This window comes from Bos indicus x Bos taurus, chromosome 11 (assembly GCF_003369695.1).
Source record: "Bos indicus x Bos taurus breed Angus x Brahman F1 hybrid chromosome 11, Bos_hybrid_MaternalHap_v2.0, whole genome shotgun sequence".
Taxonomy (NCBI): Eukaryota; Metazoa; Chordata; class Mammalia; order Artiodactyla; family Bovidae; genus Bos; species Bos indicus x Bos taurus.
The window spans coordinates 102,061,288-102,087,247 of record NC_040086.1 but is presented as its reverse complement, the minus strand read 5'-3'; the positions used below and the strand labels follow the sequence as shown (position 1 = coordinate 102,087,247).

Sequence of the window (25,960 nt, the reverse complement as noted above, 5' to 3'; positions counted from 1 at the left end):
ACACATTTCTGTGTGTTGGAATTCTGCAAATCAATAAGGAAAAGAGAGTAACACTACTAGAGGAAAAATAGTCAAAAGATAAGAATTGGCCATTTGTAGAGGATGAAACCTACAAGACTAACAAGAACATAAAGAAATGCTCCATCTCATTAATAGAGAGAGGCAAGTTAAGAACTGTGGTGTTGGAGAAGACTCTTGAGAGTCCCTTGGACTGCAAGGAGATCCAACCAGTCCATTCTGAAGGAGATCAGCCCTGGGATTTCTTTGGAGGGAATGATGCTGAAGCTGAAACTCCAGTACTTTGGCCACCTCATGCGAAGAGTTGACTCATTGGAAAAGACTCTGATGCTGGGAGGGATTGGAGACAGGAGGAGAAGGGGACGACAGAGGATGAGATGGCTGGATGGCATCACTGACTCGATGGACTTGAGTCTGAGTGAACTCCGGGAGTTGGTGATGGACAGGGAGGCCTGTCATGCTGCGATTCATGGCGTCGCAAACAGTCGGACACGACTGAGTGACTGAACTGAACTGAAGTTAAGAAGAGAACGTATCACCGTGATAGGCCTATTATACTTCACCATTGAAGACTGTTGGCAGGAATGCGGGCATTTTTGTAGACTTCCAGTGACTGTAAACTGGGGCAGCTGTCCTAGAGAACACTCGGGTGGTGTTATCTCAAGTCTGTAAAATTTCTGGGGGTGATGGATACGGTTAGTACCTTGGCTCTGGTGATGGTACCATAGGTGTATGCCATGTTCGAAGTCATCAAGATATAACATTAACCTTTTGTATATCCATTATACCTCTGTAAAGCTAATTTTTTCTCTAAAAACAACAAAAAAGAGTAAGTCCATGAATACTCTACGACCCACCAGTTTTACTCCTAGTTATGTATCCCAAAGAAGTTCTCAGCTGGATACATAAGGCAACAGGTGCATGCGTGTATGCTAAGTCACTTCAGTCATGTCCAACTCTTTGAGACCCTATGGACCATAGGCCGCCAGGCTCCTCTGTTGTGGGGTCCTCCAGGCAAGAATACTGGAGTAGGCTGATCCATGCCCTCCTCCAGGGGATCTTCCCAACCCAGGGACTGAACCCACACCGCTTAGATCTCCAGCACTGGCAGGCAGGTTCTTTACCACTAGCTCGACCTGGGAAGCCTCAAGGGAACAGGTACGCTGAGGTTTATCACGGGTTTTTTTCTGGTGGGCGTTGGGTGTCATTCCACAGGACAAGTGAGAGTAGACTGGGGGAGACCCATATCACTGACTCACTGTCAACAGAAGCTGCTGGTCGGATTTATTCAGAGCAACGCGCATGGGCCTCAAAACAGTGCAGAAGCAGATTGCCATCTATGACATGATCATTTACATGAGTTAAAAATATATGCATACATTTTTATACATATATGTGTCCATTCTGACAGTGTTAGACAGTAAGGGGACAATGACGAGACTGGAGAGGCCAGGGCTGCGAGGGGCCCTTGGGGCTACTCTCTGAAACTTGGACTCCATCCTCCAGGAGATTGGTGACCCCCAGAAAAACATCTATTTCTGCTTTATTGACTATGCCAAAGCCTTTGACTGTGTGGATCATAGTAAACTGTGGAAAATTCTGAAAGAGATGGGAATACCAGTCTCTTGAGAAACCTATATGCAGGTCAGGAAGCAACAGTTAGAACTGGACATGGAACAACAGACTGGTTCCAAATAGGAAAAGGAGTACGTCAAGGCTGTATATTGTCACCCTGCTTATTTAGCTTATATGCAGAGGACATCATGAGAAACGCTGGGCTGGAAGAAGCACAAGCTGGAATCAAGATTGCTGGGAGAAATATCAATAACCTCAGATATGCAGATGACACCACCCTTATGGCAGAAAGTGAAGAGGAACTAAAGAGCCTCTTGATGAAGGTGAAAGAGGAGAGTGAAAAAGTTGGCTTAAAGCTCAACATCTAGAAAACTAAGATCATGGCATCTGGTCCCATCACTTCGTGGCAAATAGACGGGTTAACAGTGGAAACAGTGTCAGACTTTATTTTTTTGGGCTACAAAATCGCTGCAGATGGTGACTGCAGTCATGAAATTAAAAGACGCTTACTCCTTGGAAGGAAAGTTATGACCAACCTAGATAGCATATTCAAAAGCAGAAACATTACTTTGCCAACAAAGGTCCGTCTAGTCAAGGCTATCGTTTTTCCTGTGGTCATGTATGGATGTGAGAGTTGGACTGTGAAGAAGGCTGAGCACCGAAGAATTGATGCTTTTGAACTGTGGTGTTGGAGAAGACTCTTGAGAGTCCCTTGGACTGCAAGGAGATCCAACCAGTCCATCCTAAAGATCAGTCCTGGGTGTTCATTGGAAGGACTGATGCTAAAGCTGAAACTCCAATACTTTGGCTACCTCATGTGAAGAGTTGACTCACTGGAAAAGACCCTGACGCTGGGAGGGATTGGGGGCAGGAGGAGAAGGGGACGATAGATGATGAGATGGCTGGATGGCATCACCGACTCAATGGACGTGAGTCTGAGTGAACTCTGGGAGTTGGTGATGGACAGGGAGGGCTGGAGTGCTGTGATTCATGGGGTCGCAAAGAGTCAGACACGACTGAGCAACTGAACTGAACTGAAATGAAAGCAGGGGGCTGCCATGCAGAAAGCTGAACCAACAGGACCCCTCAAATGGATAAACCTGTGACACTGAAAAGGATGTAATTTTGACTAGTGGGGTCCTTCCAAATGCCTTCAAATCTAACTGCATCTGGAAGGACAGAAATCCAGCTAAAACTAGCATCAGCCAAAACAGTCTTCCCTTCATGAACTCAGAAGCCCAGGGTAAAGCTGGCCTCAGGGACTTCGTAAAGGGGAGAAGTCCCTTGAGGGGAGAACAACCAACATTTCTCTTTTCATCTCTTTCTCTGTATCTTTTCCATCTTTTGGCTAGAGCGTTCATGGAGCTTGAGGTAGCAGAGGGAGAAGGGGAGGGCCACTTCTCCCTAGCTTTATCCTAGTTCAATGACCCCAGAGGAAAGACAACAGCTCTTTCAGCGGCCATGTATAAAGACTCAAGGAAGCACCCTGATTGGCCCAACTTGGGTCACATGTCAACTGTGCCAATCCCTTTGGCTGGATGCTTGGGACCTGGGATTGGCCAGATGGGTCCAGCTGCCTGAGGTTGATGCTGTGGTCCCAGGATGGGGAGGGGGAGCTGCTGCCCAGGCAAATGCACAGGTGTGCCTCACACACAGCAAGTCAGTGCCACCTGCCTCCGAGGGCTCATCGCTTCTGTTCTGTCACTGAGTGTGGACAAGATGGTTGGAGAAAGCCTGGCCAGAAGCTCGTGCCCTGGAGAGGATCCAGGAAGGTACGTGGAAGATAGTGGTCTGATTAACATCTGTCTGAGTGCTGAAGAATGGATGCTTCTGAACTGTGGTGTTGGAGAAGACTCTTGAGAGTCCCTTGGACACCAAGGAGATCAAACCAGTCCATCCTAAAGGAAATCCTGGATATTCATTGGAAGGACTAATGCTGAAGCTGAAGGTCCAATGCTTTGGCCACCTGATGCGAAGAACTGATTCACTGGAAAAGACCCTGATGCTGGAAAGATTGACGGCAGGAGGAGAAGGGGACAACAGAGGATGAGATGGTTGGATGGCATCACTGACTTGATGGACGTCAGCTTGAGCAAGCTCCGGGAGTTGCTGATGGACAGGGAGGCCTTGTGTGCTGCAGTCCAAGGGGTCAAAAAGAGTCGGACATGACTTAGTGACTGAACAAGTCAATGACAAAATCAATCCCAGAAAAGCAGAAAATATGGAGCCAGCCCATGAGCAGGGGCAGGGCTGCCTCTGCCTTTCTTCCTAGCCTCCTCTTCACAAGCCCCTAGCGGTCCATATTGAGAGAACTATTACCATTCTTCTTCCAGATATTGTATAAACAGTAACAGTGCAGTTATGGTCCCCTTGAGGGCCAGAAGCTGATGAGGCTCGTGTATCACTGCTCCCTTCCACGGAGGATAGCATTCCAGCAGGATGAGGTCACTGAGCCAAGGAAGAGGGGGGTGGGGAAAGGGGATTCCTGGGCTGGAGCTCTGGCGTCGTGCCCGTCCCCCGACTCCATCCCTCCTGATCCCTGGTGGATTCACAGTGTGCCCGAGTCCTTGCCACAGTGCTAATGCCAAGGCAGGAATCTGCTCCTGTGAGATGGTCTGTGGACTAGGGAAAGCTGGGCACGCCCCTCTTCTCCTCCAGCCCTTCCATCTCTGGGCCCCACCTGACCATGCTGGGTGACTACACCGAAGTTAGCACCGGGTGGACTCGCCCCAGGCAGCGATTGGACGCCAGCTGAGAGTGCACTGAGAAATGCTAACAAAACTAACACTTATTGAAATAGGCTTTATGCTGGTTACATCTTAAGGTCTCACTGAATCCACCCCAAATCCCTATCCTGTAGGCATCATGATTAATATTAAAACCCCTACGTTGCAGACGAAGAAACGAAGGCTCAGTTCATTAGCATGATGGCAGAAACCTGTGTTCACACTCTAGTCTGTTTGAGCAACAACCTCTTGGCTTCCCCAGCTGTCTGCAGGCAGGGTTAGGCTGGTGGAATTCCCAAGTCAATGCCCACCTGCCCCATAAGCCAGGATGGTGATAAAGGCTGTGCACTGCTCAAGGGCCCCCAGAAGTGGGTGTGGGTGGCTAAGGGCCAAGATCCTGCATGGCTCTGCTCACATGGACTGTGGGCCCAGAGGAAAGGCTTTTTTCTAATGCTCTTGGGGCCTCTCTAACCCTACAGGCTAACAGCAGTCCTACCTGGGACCACGCTGGGCCTCCTGGAACCCTGGTCACTCTCACAGTAGGCCCCTTAAGCCATATGCTGCCTTGCCTTGTGACCCAAATGGTTCCCATGACAAAACTTGTTGTTTCCATAACTCACCCAGAGTTATGTCCCGGTGCTAGCTTCTTTTAGTTCTTTCCTTCCCAACTGCCTCTCCCATTTCTATTTCATAAAACCTACCTTTCCTTTAAGGCCTAGCTTGATGCGCACTCCTTCAGAAAGCCTTTCAGATACCTCAGACTGCGGCCTCTCTCACCCTGGTCCGGATCAGTCACAGCGCTCACCATAGTCTGCCTTCGAGGACCATCATCTTGTGAGCATTTACCCTGCGTGGGTCACTGTGCTTAAACACCCTCCGTACTTTATGTCCCTGAATCCTCACTCCACTCGTGTTATTATGCCCATTTCACAGCGGAAGAAACTGAGGCTCAAAGGACTTCAAAACTTGTCCAGGTTTACACAGCCAGGGAGGGGGCAGGGCAAGGATTGAATGAAGGGGTTGGGCTTTGAAAGCAGCCAGCTCTGATTATGGTGGTTTTCCACAGATGTCGTGACCGGGTGTCTGAAATGCTAGCAATCTGAGGGGCAGAAGTCAGTGGGATTCTCCGCAAGCCCTTCGCCCACGGGGGTCATTGGCTCCTTGGGAAACAAGATGGAAGCTCTGCGGTCAGGCACAGGGAGACCCTCGGTTGGGGAGTATCCGGGTGTGCGAGGCTCGGGAATGCAGGAGGCGCCCCAACCACACCCAGCTCGGCCAACTTGTTTACGCCTCTTGCACAGCCCCTCCCGCCCGGCCCGGGTCACGTGACCGCCTCCCCGCCCCTAGCTCTCGCGTGGCTCCTCCCCGCCGCGCCGGCCCTTCTTTTTGCCTCCTTTGGAGTCACAAGATCTCTCAGCAGCTCCCCTTCGGAATCCTTCCGCCCGTCCCCGCCTCCCCGCCCCCCCACACCCCCAACCGTACAACTCCCCTTGGCTCTTTCTCGACCGGTTAGCACCACCAGTAATGAGCAGAACGGCCCCTTCTTTCGAAAGGGGCAGGCGGCCAAGGTCGACGGTCGTCGGATTCGAGGTCGAGGCGAGGCGCGGGTGGGGATTCTTTTTCGTGGCGGAGGCTGCAGCGGCAGTGGACATTTCACGACGGGGGGGAGGTGCTGTACGTCCAAGATGGCGGCGCCCTGTAGGCTGGAGGAACTGTGAGGTAAACAGCTGAGGGGGAGGAGACGGTGGGTGAGTACGGGGGTGTCGCCCCTTCCTTTTCGCTGGGGTCTTCTCGGGACGGTCCCGGCACCATGACCCCAGTCTGGGAAGCCCTGTGGGGCTTGGGCAAGGGGCTCACTTGCCGGGGAAGGGACCCCGGGAAGGGGGGGTTCGGAGAGCTTTCCCCTCCCTCTTATTACTCGCTATCTCCGACGGGGCCTGACGGGTTTCTGGGGGAGGAGAGGCGGCCCCGGCCGGCACTTGGCCCCTCCTCGGCGGCGGAGGGGACCGCTGCACCCCCCCAGGCCGCGGTGTCGAGGGCAGGGGGTGAGGTGGGCCGCTTTGCCAGCCCCTTGCTCGGTGGGGTGACAGGTTCCCGCGGGGTGCGGAGAGCCGAGGAGAGACCCTCCGCGGGAGAGGCAGGTCTGGATTGGGGGGTGGGGGCTGGTGCCAGGGCTTGATGAGAGGGGTCAGGGGTGGGGGAGGCGGGGAATGAATGGAGTCTGCCTGTGGGCATCGGGGACCTGCCCGGACTCGGTGTCTCCGCAGAAATTTGCAGGAGCGTGTGTGCCTCGCTCCAGGTGTGCTTCTGGGTGTTTAATTGATGGTGAAAGACAGTTACCTTCCAGCCGGCAGAGGTGATTCTTAAGAGACAGCTATTTGCAGAGCCACTCCTAGACGCTCATTCATTCATTTGAGGAACTGGAGGATGAAGAACCGGCAGTCAGAGAGCCCTTTGAGAATTAAAGCCCTTTCTTTGTGTCTCCTAGTACAGAGTTTTGCTTCTGGCGTTCTGGGTTTGGAGGGGTGGGGGTGGGGGCTTTGGAGGGGGCGCGGTCCTCCTGACACCAGCAGCTTGTTGACGGAGCACGCACTGTGGAAGGGCTCCGCAGTCGTCACCTCCTTTAGCCCTCGCGACAAAGGGGAGAGGCAGCCACCAGGAATCCCTCCCATTTCTCAGATGAAGAAACTGAGGCCCAGAGAGATGAGGGTACCGTGCCCCAAGGTCACACCTTTAGGATTCTGTGAGCCAGGATTGGACTGGATTCTGATTCCAAGACTGTGCTCCTGTCTTTGTTTGTACTTAACATGATTCTCGTTTATCTGTTAATAGATCAGATCTGACTTGTCATTCTTTCTGATCAGGTGATTAGAGTTAATCAGTTGGCCGGGGTTTGTGCATAAGTGCCTGTGTGTGTGTGCTTAATTTTGAAGAGGGGCCCACTTGCTCACATACTTTAGCTTTTGTTTGGGATAGCAGTGTTGTGACTATAAACACGGTAGTCTAAATTAGGCTGGAAAGTATTTGATGTTTTCATAAAACCAATGCGTTTACTGCAGAAAGAAGCCGTGCTAAAATCCTTGCCGGATTTTTTATAGAAAGCATAGAAATAGCACTTCACTTGACACAGCCTAAGCTGGTAAAAGTACTAAAATAGAATAATATTCTTCTGAGATACTTGGATTTATAATTTGGGGATCAACTTGGAGTCCTCTGAATTTGCACTTGTTGATGAAACGGGGCTGTAAATTTCGAGAAGCATTATAAAACCCAGCCTTGTGGGAGCCCTTGATTTACTGAGCAACCACCTGTGATTCTTAAGTTGAACATTCCCGAGTAAACCTGGAATATGCAAATGTGGAAACTGATTTAAGGTCGTATGGGGAAATGCAAACTTTAACGGTCGTGCATCAAGCAAATGAGGCGCCTCAGAAACAGTGAAACATCCTTTGCTATGGCCCTGGGGAGCTGCAGAATCTTCCTCTAACCACCGGGTGTAAACTTAAGGGGTGTTTATAGAAGATGTAAATGGAAAATATCGTCTTACTAAAGTTAATATCTTACGCCAAACACTCTTACATCAGGTGCATGAAAGGGCAAATGATGTAAGCTTTCTCTGCTTCATGCATTTCCTGGTGTCATAGACTTTGGTATGTTCCTAAATTCCTAGTTAGAGAGATTCCTAGGCAGCTACCCACATTCTTGTTTTCCGTTGAATTGGCGTGTCTCAAATCCTGTGACTCAGTTGTACTCTGCCTGATTGGATTCTTAAGAGGGAAGACATCCCAGTCTGCGGGTGTAACATGATGCCTTCTGTTCTCATTTGTGAAGTGAAACCAAACAGTCTTGACTGGGACAGATCAAATGTATTCCTGTCTGTAGAATAATGAAATCGCTGGAAACGAGAAATCTCTTATCAGTAGTGTCTTTCAAACCTTCACGCACAGGTAGTTTGCATATGTCGCTGAGGACACCCTGGGTATATATTTTGGAAGAAGTTATAGGTGATTCTGATGGCACCAGAGGTTGAGGACCAGTGGCTGAAGTTATCAGTTTGGCTATTTTTCTTTTAATTTATAATTCACTGCAGAGGCATGTCTTGAAATGGCTCCTAAGCTCTGGTGTGTGTAGTGGGGGTAAGTCAGGGGCTCTAAGGTACAGCTGACTTGATCTTCAGGCGTCTTTTCTTTTAAAGTGTGTTAAGGCGCAGGTGCCATTCTTTTCCGGGTCCTAGGGCCTTGGTGGACTAAAATTAACTTTTCCTGGAATTAATTAGGTATTCTTGACTGCAGATGAGCCACATACAGCAATACATCAACCATTTCAAGCTTTTCTAAAAGTCACATAGATTTCAAGTCCTTTGGGGGTTCAGGTAAACATTCTATGTTGATTGAATCAGGTGTTAAATGGCTTTATAATAACTAAGCAAACCAGCAACTTTTAGCTTGACCTGTTGAGTTTTTATCCTTTCCTATCACATTTTAGAAAAAGATATTCCTTGTAAGTGCCTAATATTATAAATCTCTTTGAGAGATTAGTTTTATTGGTAATAGTTTTGTTTATCAATTAAGTAGCTGCAAGCATGAAAGAAAAGTGTACTCAATAGCATTGAAACCTCTACCTTTAGCTTTTTGCTTTAAAAATAAATATTTATAAATGGCATATACTTAAACACTAAAATTTCCCCTCTCATTGTTTCATATAGTTTGTATATGAAAAAAACTATTTTTTTTCCATTGGTCTGAAGAAGGTTTCAGCCCATTTAAATTGGTCTAAAATTACCATCAACAATTTTAGATTATCCCTCTTCTGCTTTGCTTTTTTTAAAAAAATTATTTTTTTTATTGAAGGATAATTGCTTTACAGAATTTTGTTGTTTTCTGTCAAACTTCAACATGAATCAGCCATAGGTGTACATAAACCTGGTTTGCTTTTTAAGCCTGTAGTTCCTAAACGTTAGTAATTTAATGTCTAGTGTCTATTTTTGGGAGGGGGGAGAAGGAAAAAAACAAAAACAAAAAAACGAAAACTTTCGTGTATATAAAACATATATAATCCCAGGACCTTGCTTATTTCTTCTTACTTCTCTTGCGTAGTACTAACTTTTTTTCTATACAGGGAAGCAGCAAAAGGTAACAACACTTTTAAAGGTTGAATGAATTCAGGTTGTCATCTAATGAGTAAAGTGCCTTAAAAACCTAGTTTTGATACAAACAAGACATGGTAGTTACTGGCCTAGAATTCACAGGTCACCTTCTAAAGGAAAGATGATGGCAGTAGAGCCCATGAAGTATCTGAGTGACAAGGGATAATTTTACTCTCCTGTTGGTGATGGAGGGCACACTGGGCCGCGGTGAGAAAGAACAAATGTCATGACCTTACTGTCTGCAGTGGTTAAGATCTGTGGTGCTCTGAGTACAGAGCACACAAGCACAGCTGAGAAACATGAAGTGTATCCATTTTAAACTACAGAATGACTTTATCAATGTTTCAAATATAAGTTAGTAAGTGTTGACTTCTAAGCCTTATGTACCTAGCAGTACATTTTGTGTAGTAGTAATATTGTTATAATAAAGTTTGTATTTATTGGCACAATGCCAAACAGTGTGCTAAAGTTTTTGACATTCCTGATCCTGTTAGCTCTTCCCGAAACCTTGCAGGGACATGATAGGGAGATGAGAAAGTGGAGGCTTCAGTAACTTATTCAGTGAGTTGAGCTAGGATTTGAACCCTGTTGGTTGACTCCAGAACCCACACATTTAATCTTTCACTTGATAAATGGTCTGAACTGCTGAGCTCATAACTAGTTGAAAGGTCAGTGGTTCTTAAGGTTTGGAGGGCCTCAGTTCTCCTATGAGAGTTTGTGGGAAGCTGTGGACCAAATAGCCTTTTCTATCCCATCAGCTCCAACAAAATTCACACAGATAAGAAAACTTGAATAGGAACTTTACAGACCCAGCCTGAAGGCCAGTTGATCATTCCAAATAGTTTACTGCTCTTAAAAATTGAACTCGGGCTTTCAGAAACAAAAGCAACCCACAGATAGGAAAGGCCTAAGTCTTTTAAAGATGGACTATGTGCTGCTTGTACTATAAATCATTTTGTTAAAACTTTTATATTGAAAGGTTCTTTACACTTCACTGGGAAATCAACCTTAGGTGTCACATTAAAAGAAGTTATAAGTGGAGAACTCAGGTGTGTAACTTGCTAAATGCTTGTCAGGCTTAGCATTCAGTCCCTGTGTACCTTTATCACCTGGCAGAATTCCGTTCGGCTTTTTTCCAAGGTTTATCTACTATCTATTTTTTGTTTCCTTTTTAACCTCAAATGTATATATATGTGTGTGTGTATATATATATATATATATTTAATATTTCTTGCCTTCCCCCTCCTTCCTAGACTAGTGGTTCAGTGGAACCACTAGTCTGGAAGACCCCACTTCCAGATTCAGAGGTCTCAGACCAGGCGTAAATCCCCAAGTGATGGGTGTTGCTGGTGTGAGGACCACCTTTGAAACCCACAGGTGTTAGTCCTAGACTATCAAAGCTTGTGCCCTTATTTCCTAGGAGTTTTCTATTTTAGTCCTTGAACTTGAAACCTAAAGAAAACTTACAGTTTGCTCAGATTTATTTAAGAGAAGCTCTGTATTTTGAAACATGACACTTGGTTTATTTTCTTGGTAAATAATTTTGTTCATGCTAATAGAAAGTTAAATCATAAGAAACATAGTTTATAGATGAGGTGGTGGTTGCTGTTGTTTTTAGTCACTGACTCAAGACCTACTGTTTGGAACCCTATGGACTGTAGCCTGCCGGGCTCCTTCTGTCCATGGGATTTCCCAGGCAAGAATACTGGAGTGGGTTGCCATTTCCTTCTCCAGGGGATCTTCCTGACCCAAGAATTGAACCTGCTTCTCCTGCATTGCAGGCAGATTCTTTACCGCTGAGCCACCAGGGAAGTGCCTTATATTATAGAAGACGTACACCTAACCAAAATCAGTGTCTCTCCCTGCAGACAAGATACTAGAGGATCCACCTATGAAATAGGTTATATGCTCCAGCAGATTGTCCTTTTGGGTCCCTGATGGCTAACATTCTGAATGGAGTACCTGGAGCTCCTCCTCTGTTTATACAACCTTGAGAGGGACCACACTGCTGAGACCATTTAAATCACACGTGACTGTACATGCTGCCAGGTTTTGCTCTCAGCTGTCTCACTTTCACACACTTGAGTGGTATTTCCCTCCGTGCAGAAGTAGGGAGGGGAGTTGGAGCTCGTGTCTTACCTTTTTTAGATGCATTTGTGCTGAAGTCAACTTTATTCACTCGGTAGAATATTCCTGTAAGAAATCACCCAAGCGATACGGAGCCAGAGCCCGGCCTGAATGTATAAAGGTATACCACTGACGTCTTACTACTGTCCGTGCCATCGGTGTAGTTTCCTCTTCTGTCTGTGCTGCACTTGATGATGGCACAGTCCATCTGTGCCTCAACCTGTGTCTGACTTGTCTCTGAACTTTCTTAGATAAAACCTCAGCATAGAAAACAAGTCACAGTGAAAAGACGTCTGCCTACCTTCATTATACCTGTAGTTGTTTTTACATTATGGACAAGTTGTACAAAATTATCTTAGGCGATGTGATACATAGTTACATATTTTATGTGGATTGTGGTTCTGAAGAGTCCCAGGGGTGAGAAGGCCACAGACTTGATTTTCCAAAAGTCCGAATATTCAACTGATATTTTCAGATAAAATGCTTTCTAGAGGCATTTGGGTACCTGCCACGAGTGTTTCATAAAGGTGTATGCAGCTCTTAGCTCTCTCAGCTTGTAATGCAGATATGCTAGCACAGAGATGCGTGAAAAAATGTGTACAGGTCCTGCTGATGCCACCTCCACATGACCGGTCCAGCTGGAGTCCGTGTGTGGCCCTGTGTACATAGGCCATCTCTCTGTAAACACCTGAAGAATGAAATGAAGGTGAAATGTGAAAACAACTTGGCCTATGCTCCTCCTGCTTAATCTCAAAACACTGAAGCACGAGCTCTCATCTTCTTGCTGGAACCTGCCGTTTATTTTTATTCAGAGAGACGTCTTAGTTACCCTTGTAGAAGGGCAGTTACCGTGTTGCTTTCAGGTGAGGACACCGCTTTGGGGTCAGACATCAAAGAGGAAGGGTCTAGGTCTGAGGGCATGTTTCCTTTTTAATTTGGCTTCTGACGGTAAGAACATGCATTGGCCCTGTTACGCTCTGACAGGTGTTTCCATCCGAACCCCTCAGGGGCACACATTTTTGAGGAGGGTCTTTCCATTCCTCACTTCTAAGCAGGAAGTTCACAGGTCACATGATTTTCCCTAGTAGTACCTCCATGGGGCAGGATTTAAATATAAGTGAACAAGTAAACACTTCCAAATATAAATAATGGCAGGCAGCCGTTGACTCGCCAACACTCACTACCATTACCGTCTTTTGGCATGGTGGTAAAGACGTAAATGTTAGTGTTGAGCATTGGACAAAAACCGTTCTCACTTTCTATGCCAGTTTCTTTATCTGTGACAGTGACCCTGGCTGGACAGGCTACGAGGTCACATCTGGTATTACATCCTAATTTTACCCTTGCCTTAGATGTTCCTCTTCAGGTAAAACATCCAACTGCGATTAATTGCAAGAGGAGTCTGCATGACTCACTGGACTCACAGCTGATTCTAACATTCTCAAGGTTAGAGGCTCCAGGGTTTTGACTGCAGCCCTTCTGGTGGAGTGACTGTGGCTGGGCAAGCACTGCTGTCTGAATGGTTGCCTTGGCCTCCTCGGAAGGCCAGCCTCTGCCCAGCTGTGCACACACACTTGGAGTATGGTGCCGAGGACCGCTCGTATTAAATGCCTAGAATGTGTTCCACAAGGAAAGATAATTACTCCATCATCTGAGCATGAAGTTTTAACTGTGAGAGAGCTGCCCGACACACTAGTTCAACTTTGGCCAGGATCATATATTGAAGGGCTTGCTTCTAGGCTCTTCTCTGTTGAGTGTAATTAGGCCTATATTGTGTATGAGGTTCAGCTGCCAGGTCTGCATCCCACCCTGGAATGGCTACCGAAGAAGCTGGTGAACTCTTTGTTGACTCACACGGGGTGTATTTGCCCACTGGGTGCCGGACGCTAAATAGGCCCTGGGTGTCCACCAGTGGGCCCAACAGGAGGTCCGAGTCCCCATGGAGCTCACAGTCTAATCAGGCTGTACTAAATGTAGTTTGAAGGATCCACATTTTAAAAAGCAAACTGTATATATATCATGTTAAACATGGATATTTAATATAATTTAGAAAGGAGAGCAGGAGAAGAAAACAGAAAAATGCTGGCTGTTCTCAAATATTTTATGTTTGTCATGCAGAGGGATTAGGTTAAGGTGGTGCTGTTTTGAAGGCCGAGTTCAGCTTTGTACATTTATTTAAGAAATATTCTGACCTCTAGTCATTCTGTCAACAAGTCCCAGACTCTGTGGCAGCTGCAGGAGATACAGTGCTGAAGACGCTCCTGTCTTTCCTTGCCTGGAACTCCTGTGCTGGTGATAGGGACATGCTCAGTAACTCATTGCACTTATTTAATTGGCTCGTGGTCAGCGACACCAAGAAACACAGGCTACAGAGAGCACGTGCTGCGCCTGACCTGGTCTGGGCGTGAGTGGAGGGAAGTGAAGGCTCTCTGAGGAAGCACTTGTTCAAGCAGAGAATTTGAGGGTGAAGACTGAGCTCGGGAGCGGGTAGAGGTCGGTGAAGTGGGGAGCACACAGGTCAGCTGAGAGAAGGTGAGGCTAGTGGGGCAGGGTCGCGGGGGCGGGGGGCTTATGGGGGACCAGGACGTGCTCCGTGCCCGGAGCTGTTCTTACTCCTGGGGCACCTTGGGTAGTTACTCTGCCACACGCAGCATTAGGAGGCAGGTGCCGCGCCTCTTCTCTCCGTACAGATGACAGGATCTAAGGTTAGATTTTAGAGACATGCAGTCAGCCAGCCAGAGTTGCACGGCTGCTCAGTGGCGGAGCCTGGGTTTTTTCCTACTCCGAGCTCTAATTCTAGAGCCTGTCCTACCCGTGCATTTACTGCCCACTCATTTATAGCTCTAAAAAAGACAGTTAGCAAAAGGTGGACTTTACAAGTTCAGCGCAATAGAAAGAATTTCCCGCAGCCAGCTGTTCAGAAATGTAGATGGGGAGAGGCCCGTGCACCCAGTGATTCCGAGTGTTCATTCCAGTGGAAACCAGGTGGCCACCTGTCAGGGATGGGGCGGAGTGGGAAGCCGGTGAACCCCGACCCCCCTCTGACGGCGTCCGGGATCTCACTGCAGCGTGAGATGGTGATTTACAGATACGTGTTTTTTCTCTCCAGTGACCATGAAAAACACCAGGTTGACAGCACAGAAAACTGAAGTACCAATTGTCCCCAGAACAGGTAAGGTGTAAACTCAGTGCAGCGGCTGTGGGGAAGGGAGGGGAGAATCATTTATCTTGTCTGTGGTTGCACTGGTGTGAAGAGGTTTCTTTGCATTCAGGGTGTAACGTATGATTTTAGCTATTTGCCAGTAACTGGACCGTCTGTGCCGTGAAGTAATTAGTCAAATTACCGGTAATTTATTAACGGCTTACTCAGTGCCAGGCATGGTGTTAAGTGCGTTCTGTGGTTATTTGTTTCCCTCTTCACAGCCATACCTTTGGTGTGTCTTCATTTTGCAGATAAGGAATTGGGCTCTGAAATGTTATATAATTTTCCTAAGGGTGTATGGCTGGTACTTGCAACTCAAATCAGTTCTGTCTAACAGCAAAATTTGGTTTTAACCACTAAATAAAATTGAATCCTGCGTGTTTTGAGCAAGCCATTTAACTAGCACAGAGGTTCTCAACCCTGGCTGTGCCTTAAAAACCCACATGGGTCTATAAAACAAACCAGCTGTCCTGTCTGGACCCTGCCCCATAACCTGCTCTGGAGTGAGGCCTGGGCTTCAGGACTTCATAGCCTCTTCAGGTTATTCTAGTGTATGAGCTAGGCTGAGGACCCTGAGCTAATGAGTTAGCATTTACATCTTAACGTGGCTTTATCTGTTACTTGTCTTAATCAGTTTTCTGGGGATGAGATATATGCTATCGTGGTTTCTAAGAGCTGGAGGATATCCTTCCTAAACACAGGGATCTGGCATGTCTGTGGCTAGGAGTGTAGCCTGAGTGGTCCCTGAGCAAGATTTTGAGTTTGAGTTTGGAGGCAGGAGTGTGCAGCGCAGCGCTGCAGCTTTCTGTCTGCAGGAAGGGCATAAGGAAGATGGGAAGGCATTTCGTCCGCTATCTTTGTACACAGACGGCTAGTGGGATTCATCTGATGCCTCCCTGGTTGCCCTTTGCTGTATTGTCACTGTCTGCCTCATCTTACCTCATAAGAATTACGAAATAAGGTTTTTTTTGCCTTAAAGCTTGCTGTCTGTTCACAGACAGGGTCTTAATACAGATTGTAGACTCAAAAGAAGGTGGAAGAAGCGTTATTCCCTCACGAGTACGGAAGACTTTCTGAGTTTGACTTTTCATTTTCAAAACAAAATTTTTTAAAATTTTTTATTTATTTATTTTTGGCTATACTGAATTTTCATTGCTGGACGGGCTTTCTCTAGTTGTGGCGAGCAGGGATGTCTCATTGCGGCGGCTTCTCTTGTTGGGGAGCACAGACTCTAGAGTGCATGGGCTTCAGTAGTTGTGGCTCACAGGTTCATTTGCCCCGCGGCCTGTGGAATCTTCTGGACCAGGGGTCAAACCTGGGTCCCCTGCTCTGGCAGGTGGATTCTTAACCTTGGGCTGGTGGTCCCAGGAAGTCCCATTTTCAAGTGTTTAATGGGCACTTCACCCTGTCCGTTGTTGGAAGGCCACTGAATATGTATTTGAACCCAGTGTCAGATGGTCCTGTTCATATCCTCGAGGCCCAAGCTGAATGTCACACATCAGAAACCTCAGATGGTGTTAAATATTTTTCAGTATTGCACTTGTTTTGTGTTTCAGTAGTCATATTGTTAAAGTTTGAAATTTTAATGCAGGAAAAGTACTTGGTCAGCACCGTCAGCTGCTGGATTGCCCCTGTGTTAGCGGGTGTGTGATTCTAGAAAGATGTTCCTCTTCAGCTGCCGCTTTTAGTCCCATCACTAACCTTTGTGGACAAAGCAGAATGGAATTCAGGAGAGTTTCTGGTAAATTATGTTTTAGAAGGAACCTGTATCTGGGATTCATAACTTGGTCAAGCCTCAAGGATCCTTCACCTTAAAGCCACCTTAACAATTATTGACAACCTATGTCAGTCATCTTGAAAAGCTTTTTGTTTAAATTTTTAGCCCCCATAGACACAAAATACAAGACAAAAACTACAAGAACTTGTCTTCCTATAACGGTTTTGTAAAATCTGTTTTGAAATTTTTTGATTAGTGAGTATAAAATGTGTTTGAGTATTTCATTTTTTTCTTAACATTTTTTTTTCATATTCTTTATGTTTGACTTGAAGATGATTTATCGTGGATATTGTTGACTGTGGTTTGGGTTTTTAGGTAACAAGCTGGCATTTTATTTTTAATTCACCTTCACAAGACGTGTGCTGTTTCCAAATCTGACTTTTCTTGAAAGACTACAAATTAGGATTACAAATTAAATGAAGTTATTAAATGATTATTTTTTATAATAAATGTAAAACAATTCTGTACAGGTTAGAATTAAAATACACTTTAATTTCTGTTGTGTAGCCAAGTATTGTTAAAAGTTTTATAAACATTTGGCTCAAAGAATAATTACTGTTATTTGTAAAGATATCTAGTGAACCTACCTTCTTGATACCCATTAATATATTTAACTGTTTGAAAGTCCTTAATTGTTTTCGAACATAAAAATCACATTAACTGAAGCTTTTATTTTTAATAATAATGATTAAATATTGTATTGATGGAACTTCAACTTATAAAACACAAAGCTTAGATGTTGCATCTAGAATATTTTCCCTTTGTTCTGCTGTTAACGGTAATCCTAACGCATGCCTGTCCACATTACAGACATTGTGTGGATTACATATGATGGTAACATTAACATATCCTTGCTGGTCACACGTACACAGTCAGGGATCCCAGAAATGCTGCTAAAGTGGGCGATTCACTGTTCAACTTTCAGTCCTACAGACCAATGCCACAGCCAGATTTGGGCCAAAAATAGAAACTAAAACCGAATTTGGTAAATCCCTGTTTTCCAAGCTTGTTGAGACCATGCTAAGTGTTCTGTTTGATCAAATCTGGTTACCAGTGTAGAGGTTAAGTTTGGTTTATTCAGAAGCAGTGACTTGGAACCCCCTGTTGCTTTGGATTAGGTGGTCTGGGGGCCTCTCCAAGATGGTGACATTTTGAGCAGAGAGTTGAAACCAAAAGCAGCACGAGGATCTGGGAGAAGAGCGCCCCAAGGACGGAGGCAGCAGCAAGTGCGGAGGCCTGGGCGGGGCGCTGTGTCCCTGAGCTTCAGAAACCGAGACTAGAGCTGGAAGGTGGGGTGCGGTGACGCAGGCCGGGGGCAGCGGGGTGCCTGGCAGCCGCAGGGGAGCCAACTCTTGTGAGCTTTGTGGGGAGCCGCTGGGTGATTTTACATGGGAGCAGTGGAGTCTGATTTCCCTGTTTCAGAGTGTCTTGGTGGTGGTGTTGGGGAGAGGAGTGATGGAGACTGCTGGTCCCTCGTCTTTCAGGGGACACGATGGGGGCTCGGACTGGGGTGAAGCAGAAGGGGAAGTCAGTGGGCTTGCCAGAGGATTAGATGTGAGCGTTGAAGAGTCAAGGATGTCACTTGGACGTCGGCTGTAGACTGATGGTTGTGCCTATTACTGAGGTCCAGGAGACTGGCAGAGGGACAGGTTTTGGGGTGGGGTCTGGGTGTTGAAAGTCATGACTCCCTAATATAAACAGCATCATTGATAGCACTGTACTGTGCCGTGTGGCCCCCGACAGTAGTCTTAAACTAAACAAAATGTTGCTCTGGTGTGTAGAATACAGAACTGTATGAACTCAGATACTGAACGCTCAGCTTCTCCTGTCTCCTGTCTCCTATGCTTGGTTACTTCCAGAACGGAAGCAAGACTTGCATGGCGAAAGCGGACGCCTGATGAGCCTGTGGTGCTAACCTCTCAGTGACTTTTCCTTTGTCTCCTCTAGGCTGTAAAGTGTGTTTAACACGTGCAGCTCACCCACTCCCACCGCATCCAGCTGGAGCTGGTCCCTTCCCTCCCTTGTGTACTCACTGAACCATGTCCATTTCCTGCTCATGTATGTCTAGTTCCTCATGGCACACGCTACGTCTTTCTTCCCTACTTAGCACCCTGCACTTAACCAAATATTTGAGTAAGTTTAAAAAAGAGAGATTCCGGTCATGGAACTAATTCCAAAGGCTTATGATTGAACTCCCGAGAGGGCTTTTAGAATGTCAAAAATCCTTGAACTTGAGGCACTTAAATGAAAAATCCCACAAAAAACCCATGATTTATATTTTTCCTGGGGATAAGAAAAATACGACTGAAAGGTAGAATTTTAGAACTGAGGAGACAAGCAACAAAAGCTTATTGCCAAAAAAATGTACGAGTGTATTTTAGACTAAAACATTATTTTTGCTTTCTATAAAGCACTTGGAAAGAGTAGCCTCCAGAAACCAGACTTTATATCTAAATTACAACCTGAAAAACAAGTGAGGTGGTCCGTGACGGTCAGCCCTGAGTTCCGCCGAGTTGACTGGATGGGCGCCATCTTTGTTTGGTTGCTCTGCTCCGGGCTGCCTGCATTTGCAGGAGCAGCTCCGACACGACTGTCTTCTGAGCGCACAGAAGACAGACTCAGGAGCCTCACTAGCCTGAGACAAGGCAAGTATCTGCTTTACTGGCACAAAACCAAACTTAGGGGAAAACACCTTTAAGAATCATTTGTGAGTTACCCGAAGTAGAAGTGAATGTGGGCATCAGCTAGATAAATGTGCTGTTAAAGTCATTTTGAAAGTGGTGACCCAAAGATTCTCACCAGTATTCGTAATGGTGACATGTGAGTACCACTCAGCAAGTGCTTATTTGTGCCAGGTACTGTGCTTAGGTTACCTCATTTAATCCTTTCGATGAACAATAAACCCTGACAGGTTGGTATTACCTTCACTTGTAAATTTAGTATAATCCAACTTATAATAAGACGAAATTTGTTTCTATTTTCAGCTTTCAAGTTTTACAGTGAAACCTTACTGGTTATGGTCTCACATTTCTGAGTCCTTTGAAATTACTACCTTTATGATTTATCTGTCGGATTTATACTTAAATAAATATAAACTTGTATTTGTATCATACAGCATGCTTTCTATATCGAGATTTGCTATCAAAAATTCATTTATATGTTTTAATTGATCTTTCTGGCTAATGAATTTCTGATTCACCAAGAGAAAAATCAGTGAATATCACCAGGTTGTAATTAAACAAGAGCATAGATAATAATAAGTTAATGCTCACTAGTTTCAGGGAGTCATTGCTACTTTAAATTTGGCATTCTAGTAGGAGGAGCTGAACTCTTCATTAGCAGAGTTTTTTCTTAGTGTAGTGTTTCTCAAGTGGAGCTTATTTACCCTTAAAAGAATTATTCTGGAGTGCTTATTAAAATGAAGATTCCTAAGTCCACAATTCAGTTCCAAAATGGGCCTAGAAAGTTAGATCTCAGGTGATTTTAATACACACTGAAGCCTGAGAACTGTCCTTTTTTTAGGTATGTATCTTTATTTATGGATTAATATATAATTGGCTGTGCTGGGTCTTAGTTGCAGCATGCAGGATCTTTGGTTGTGGCATGTGGTGTCTGGTTCCCTGACCAGTGATTAAACCTGGGCCCCCTGCACTGGGAGCACAGAGTCTTAGTCACTGGACCGCCATTTCCAGAACTGTCGCTTTAGCTTACTCAAAGACAAGCAAATACGAATTAAGAGTGTATTTTAACGTGGCTGCAAGTGACGTAGATGGTTGTTGGTCTGAGAGCTGCGCCATCTAAGTTCTGCTTTCCTGTGGAGCCTTGGCAGAACTGTTTATCCTTTTTGAATATCTATGCTCTGATTTGTAAAATAAAGATAAGATCTGCCTGCCTTACAGTCACTGTGATGATCACAACCACGAGTTAGTTTAATGTCACGTGTACGGACTTAGGGCTTTGAGTGAAGTGCATTTGGGGTCAAATTTCAGTTCTCCCCGGTTTTGCCTCCTGCTAGCTTTGTGGAGAAGGCAATGGCACCCCACTCCAGTACTGTTGCCTGGAAAATCACATGGACGGAGGAACCTGGTAGGCTGCAGTCCATGGGGTCACTAAGAGTCAGATACGACTGAGCGACTTCACTTTCACTTTTCACTTGCATGCATTGGAGAAGAAAATGGCAACCCACTCCAGTGTTCTTGCCTGGAGAATCCCAGGGACGGGGGAGCCTGGTGGGCTGCCGTCTATGGGATCGCACAGAGTCGGACATGACTGAAGCGACTTAGCTGCAGCAGCAGCTTTGTGACACTAAGCAAATAGCTTGATCTCTTTTCGTCTCCCTGTAAAATGGGGGATAAAAGAACCAGTCATACTGTAGTTATATATGGAGTATATTTGATGATGTTTGTGAAGGGTTTGCAGAGCCTAAGAAATGGTAGCTGTTTTTACACATATAGCTTTAAAAACCATAGTGGGGAGAAATGAATGGTTGTAAGTGTGTCTAGTGACACGTGGAGAGTGAGCTGGTTTTTTATATAAAGTGACTGCTCCACTGCCATGAAGGACTGAGTATTTGAAGGTGCAGGGTTTGCCCTGATGCCCCTGTTCATTCACACCCACTTCGCTGTAACCAGCAGCATTGGAGTGTGGGATCCGTGTCTGGAATGAGGGGCATAAACTGAAAACAGAGGAACCATCCTGGGTTGAAATCAGATTTCGAACTCATCCACTTGTGACCTAACAGGCCATACTGTCTTCTAGACACTGTTGGGGTTATCAGGAAGATAGTATTCTTTCAGTTCTTCTGAAAATGGTTCATCTACTCTTTGATTTGAAATGATTGATTTGAAGCTTAAACCCAAGGTAGAATCAGCAGTAATTAATAACACTAATAAAACTTCGATTTAGTCCTGTTACTAAGTTGCTGGGATGATTCCAACTGGTGTCTTTTTTTTTTTTTTTTTTTAATAATTAGGTTTCTCTTTGTTGCATTGCCTAGAACTCCTCTTTATAAATTTGTTAAGAACACTGTTATTTACACAGCTTAGCTTCTTTGATCAACAGTGTTGTGGACAAACACCGCTTTGAATACATGCTCGGGTTGTCTGGCAAGTAGGTTTTTGTGGGAAAAATGGGACCGTTTTATCACAGTGTTCCTCTTCTATTTTTCAGGCTGGTAGTGGCATCAATGAAGAACCTTCAAAGTCTTTAATGCACGTCCTGAACCAGCAGAGCACATTCGTGTCAGATAATGGCCCAGCAAGCCAATATTGGGGAGCTCCTCTCCATGCTGGACTCCCCTCTGCTGAGTGTGCGTGATGATGTAACAACTGTCTTTAAAGAGAATCTCAATTCTGGTAAGCCAGATCCTACCCTGGTTAGCTACTTCATCTTCTAAAGAGAGTCTTTAAAACCACCAGGAGAAAGCATACACGGGTGGATTCGTTCTGTATGTGTGTGAAGCTCTTGGTGATGGAACTGTTCACAGGCTGTGTACTATACACGTGCTCAGTTGCTTAGTTGTATCCACTCTTTGCAACCCCGTGGACTGTAGCCTGCCAGAATTCCTCTGTCCATGGAGTTTCCCAGGCAAGAATACTGAAATGGGTGGCCATTTGCTACTCCAGGGGATCTTTCTGACCCAGGGATCGAGCTCGTGTCTCCTGCATTGGAAGGCAGATTTTTAGCACAGAGCCACCTGGGAATCCCTTCACATAAACTCACAAACATAGAAGTAAGAATCCCATAAGGAGCCCCGCATGCCCAGCCTTTACTGTTTCAATGAACCCCCTGACTCCCCCCCACATAGGTATTTTAAAACAAATCCCAGACACATCGTTTCATCTGTAAATCATATGCCATTTTTAATATGAAACATACGTGTGTGCGTGCTCAGTTGTGTCTGACTCTGCGACCCCATGGACTGTAGCCCACCAGGCTCTTCTGTCCATGGAATTTTTCTAGACGGGAATACTGGAGTGGGTTGTCATTTCTTCCTCCAGGGGATCTTCCTGACCCAGGGATTGAACCTGCGTACCCTGTGTCTCCTGCGTTGGCAGGCAGACTCTTACCACTGAGCCACCTAGAACCTCTTTTTAATCGTAGAAATATAAGTTTAAACAGTACCCTTTTTTTGCTTCCCAGATTGGCAGAAATCAAATATTGGACATATAAATGTGTGTTGTTAGCAGAAGAATGAATACACGGGAGTTTACCCCTTTTGGAATATCTGTCATTAATTAACAGCACATGTCATTTGGTCCACTTACAAGAATCCATATTTCATTCACTTGAATGAAATGTAACAGAAACTTGGAAAAACCAAAGTATCCTTCAGGAGGTGGATGACCGAATTACCAGTAGAGCCGTGAGGAGAGCGAGGAGCTCGGTGCAGAGAAGGAAGCAGGTCATCGGTGCTGTTGTGGACGGTGTGGTGACAGCAGGAGGAAGGGAGACCCTCCCACAACCCCTCGTTGAGTGGAAAAGACACACGTGCACATAGACCGTGGCTGTATAGATGTGGGGGCTGCGTGTGGGCGATTCTCCCAGGATGCAAAGTTTTGAAAGGACATGCACCAAATCCAAGAATGTCTGTCTCTGCAGTGGCTTGTGAGACCAGCAGTGAGGAAAACCGTCACTTGTGTTTTATTCACTTTGATACAATCTGAGTTGTTAACAATAGGTGTGAATTATTTTTGTCACTAGAACAGTTTTAAAAAGGAGACAGTATTTCATGTGCTCTTAAGGCTACTTTTCACAGTTTGTTGTGATCCACAAAGTCAAAGACTTTAATGTAGTCAGTGAAGCAGTAGATGTTTTTCTGGAATTCTGTTGCTTTTTTTTATGACCCAGTGGATGTTGGCAATTTGGTCTCTGGTTCCTTTGCCTTTTCCAAATCCAGCTGAACATCAGGGAGTTCTCGGTTCGCGTATCGTGGAAGCCTGGCTTGGAGGATTTTGAGCGTTACTAACGTGTGCTGCTGCTGCTAAGTCACTTCTGGCGGCCCACCAGGCTCCCCTGTCCCTGGGATTGTCCAGGCAAGAACACTGGAGTGGGTTGCCATTTCCTTCTCCAATGCACGAAAGTGAAAGTGAAGTCACTTAGTCGTGTCCAACTCTTAGCGATCCCATGGACTGCAGCCTAGCAGGCTCCTCCGTCCATGGGATTCTCCAGGCAAGAGTACTGGAGTGGGGTGCCATTGCCTTCTCCGTACTAACGTGTGAGACGCGTGCAATTGTGTGGTAGTTTGAACATTCTTTGGCATTCCCTTTCTTTGAGATTGGAAGGAAAACTGACCTTTTCCAGTCCTGTGGCCACTGCTGAGTTTTCCAAATTTGCTGGCATATTGAGTGCAGCACTTTCACAGCATCATTTTTTAGGATTTGAAATAGCTGGAGTTCCATCACCTCCACTAGCTTCGTTTGTATTGATGCTTCCTAAGGCCCACTTGACTCCACACCTCCAGGATGTCTGGTTCTAAGTGAGTGATGACACCATCGTGGTTATCGGGGTCATTAAGATCTTTTCTATATAGTTCTTCTGTGTATTCCTGCCACCTCTTCTTAATATCTTCTGCTTCTGTTAGGTCCATACTGTTTCTGTCCTTTATTGTGCCCATCTTTGCATGAAATGTTCCCTTGGTATCTCTAATTTTCTTGAAGAGATCTCTAGTCTTTCCCATTCTATTGTTTTCCTCTATTTCTTTGCATTGATCACTGAGGAAGGCTTTCTTATCCCTCCTTGCTGTTCTTTGGAACTCTGCATTCAAATGGGTATATCTATCCTTTTCTCTTTTGCCTTTCACTTCTTTTCTTTTCATAGCTATTTGGAAGGCCTCCTGAGACAACCATTTTGCCTTTTTGCATTTCTTCTTCTTGGGGTTCGTTTTGATCACTGCCTCCTTTACATTGTTAAGAACCTCCGTCCATAATTCTTCAGGCACTCTATCAGATCTAATCTCTTGAATCTATTTCTCACTTCCACTGTATAATCGTAAGGGATTTGATTTAGGTCATACCTGAATGGTCTAGTGGTTTTCCCTACTTTCTTCCATTTAAGTCTGAATTTTGCAGTAAGGCGTTTATGATCTGAGCCACAGTCAGCTCCCAGTCTTGTTTTTGCTGACTGTGTAGAGCTTCTCCATCTTTGGCTGCAAAGAATATAATCAGTCTGATTTTGGTGTTGGCCATCTGGTGACGTTTATGTGTAGAGTTGTCTCTTGTGTTGTTGGAAGAGGGTGTTTGCTGTGACCAGTTTGTTCTCTTGTCAAAACTCTGTTCGCTTTTGCCCTGCTTCATTTTGTACTCCAATGCCAAACGTGCCTGTTACTCCAGGTATCTCTTGACTTTCTGCTTTTGCGTTCCAGTCCCCTATCATGAAAAGGACATCTTTTTTGGGTGTTAGTTCTAGAAGGTCTTGTAGGTCTTCATAGAACCGTTCAACTTCAGCTTTGGCATTAGTGGTTGGGATGTAGACTTGAATTACTGTGATATTGAGTGGTTTACCTTGGAAACGAACAGAGATCATTCTGTCATTTTTGAAACTGCATCCAAATACTGCATTTTGGACTCTTGTTGACTGTGATGGTTACTCCATTTCTTCTAAGGGATTCTTGCCCACGGTAGTAGATATAATGGTCATTTGAATTAAATTCACCCATTCTGGTCCATTTTAGTTCACTGATTCCCATCACTTCATGGCAAATAGGTGGGGAAACATTGGAAACAATGACAGACTTTATTTTCTTGGGCTCCAAAATCACTGCAGATGGTGACTGCAGCCATGAGATTAAAAGACCCTTGCTCTTTGGAAGAAAAGCTATGACAAACCTACACAGCATATTGAAAAGCAAAGACATTACTTTACCAGCAAATGTCCGTCTAGTCAAAGCTATGATTTTTCCAGTAGTCATGTATGGATGTGAGAATTGGACCATAAAGAAAGCTGAGCACTGAAGAATTGATGCTTTTGAACTGTGGTGCTGGAGGAGATTCTTGAGAGTCTCAATCCTAAAGAAAATCAGTTCTGAATATTCATTGGAAGGACTGATGCTGAAGCTGAAGTTCAATACTTTGGCCACTTAATGTGAAGAATTGGAAAGACCTTGATGCTGGGAAAGATTGAAGGCAGGAGGAGAAGGGGACGACAGAGGATGAGATGGTTGGATGGCATCACCAACTCAATGGACATGAGTTTGAATAAGCTCAGGGTGTTGGTGATGGACAGGGAAGCCTGGCACGCTGCAGTCCATGGGGTCGCAATGAGTCAGACATGACTGAGCAACTGAACTGAACTATGGCTACTTAAGCATATAAACTTGCTATTATCCTGTTGTTAAACCTAAATTCATTTTAGAAAACAGAAATACAATCCTTCATGTAACTTTGGGTAGT

The 25,960-nt window shown here is 45.4% G+C and overlaps 1 protein-coding gene across 6 annotated transcripts in view; it reads left to right on the top strand.

The window, feature by feature from the left end:
• The first annotated feature begins 5,939 nt into the window (after nt 1-5,939).
• Nucleotides 5,940-25,960, top strand: part of TSC1 (TSC complex subunit 1) — a 52,162-nt gene continuing 32,141 nt past the window's right edge. For 2 of the 6 annotated variants that reach the window (XM_027556668.1, XM_027556663.1), the window contains exons 1-3: nt 5,968-6,067; nt 14,702-14,764; nt 21,741-21,925. In XM_027556668.1, coding sequence (XP_027412469.1) covers nt 21,820-21,925 — 106 coding nt within the window. In that variant the 5' untranslated portion in view covers nt 5,968-6,067; nt 14,702-14,764; nt 21,741-21,819. Of the gene's footprint in view, nt 6,068-14,701; nt 14,765-17,689; nt 17,861-21,740; nt 21,926-25,960 lie in introns of all 6 variants that reach the window. The other 4 variants (XM_027556667.1, XM_027556666.1, XM_027556664.1 and 1 more) reach the window with 4 other exon arrangements.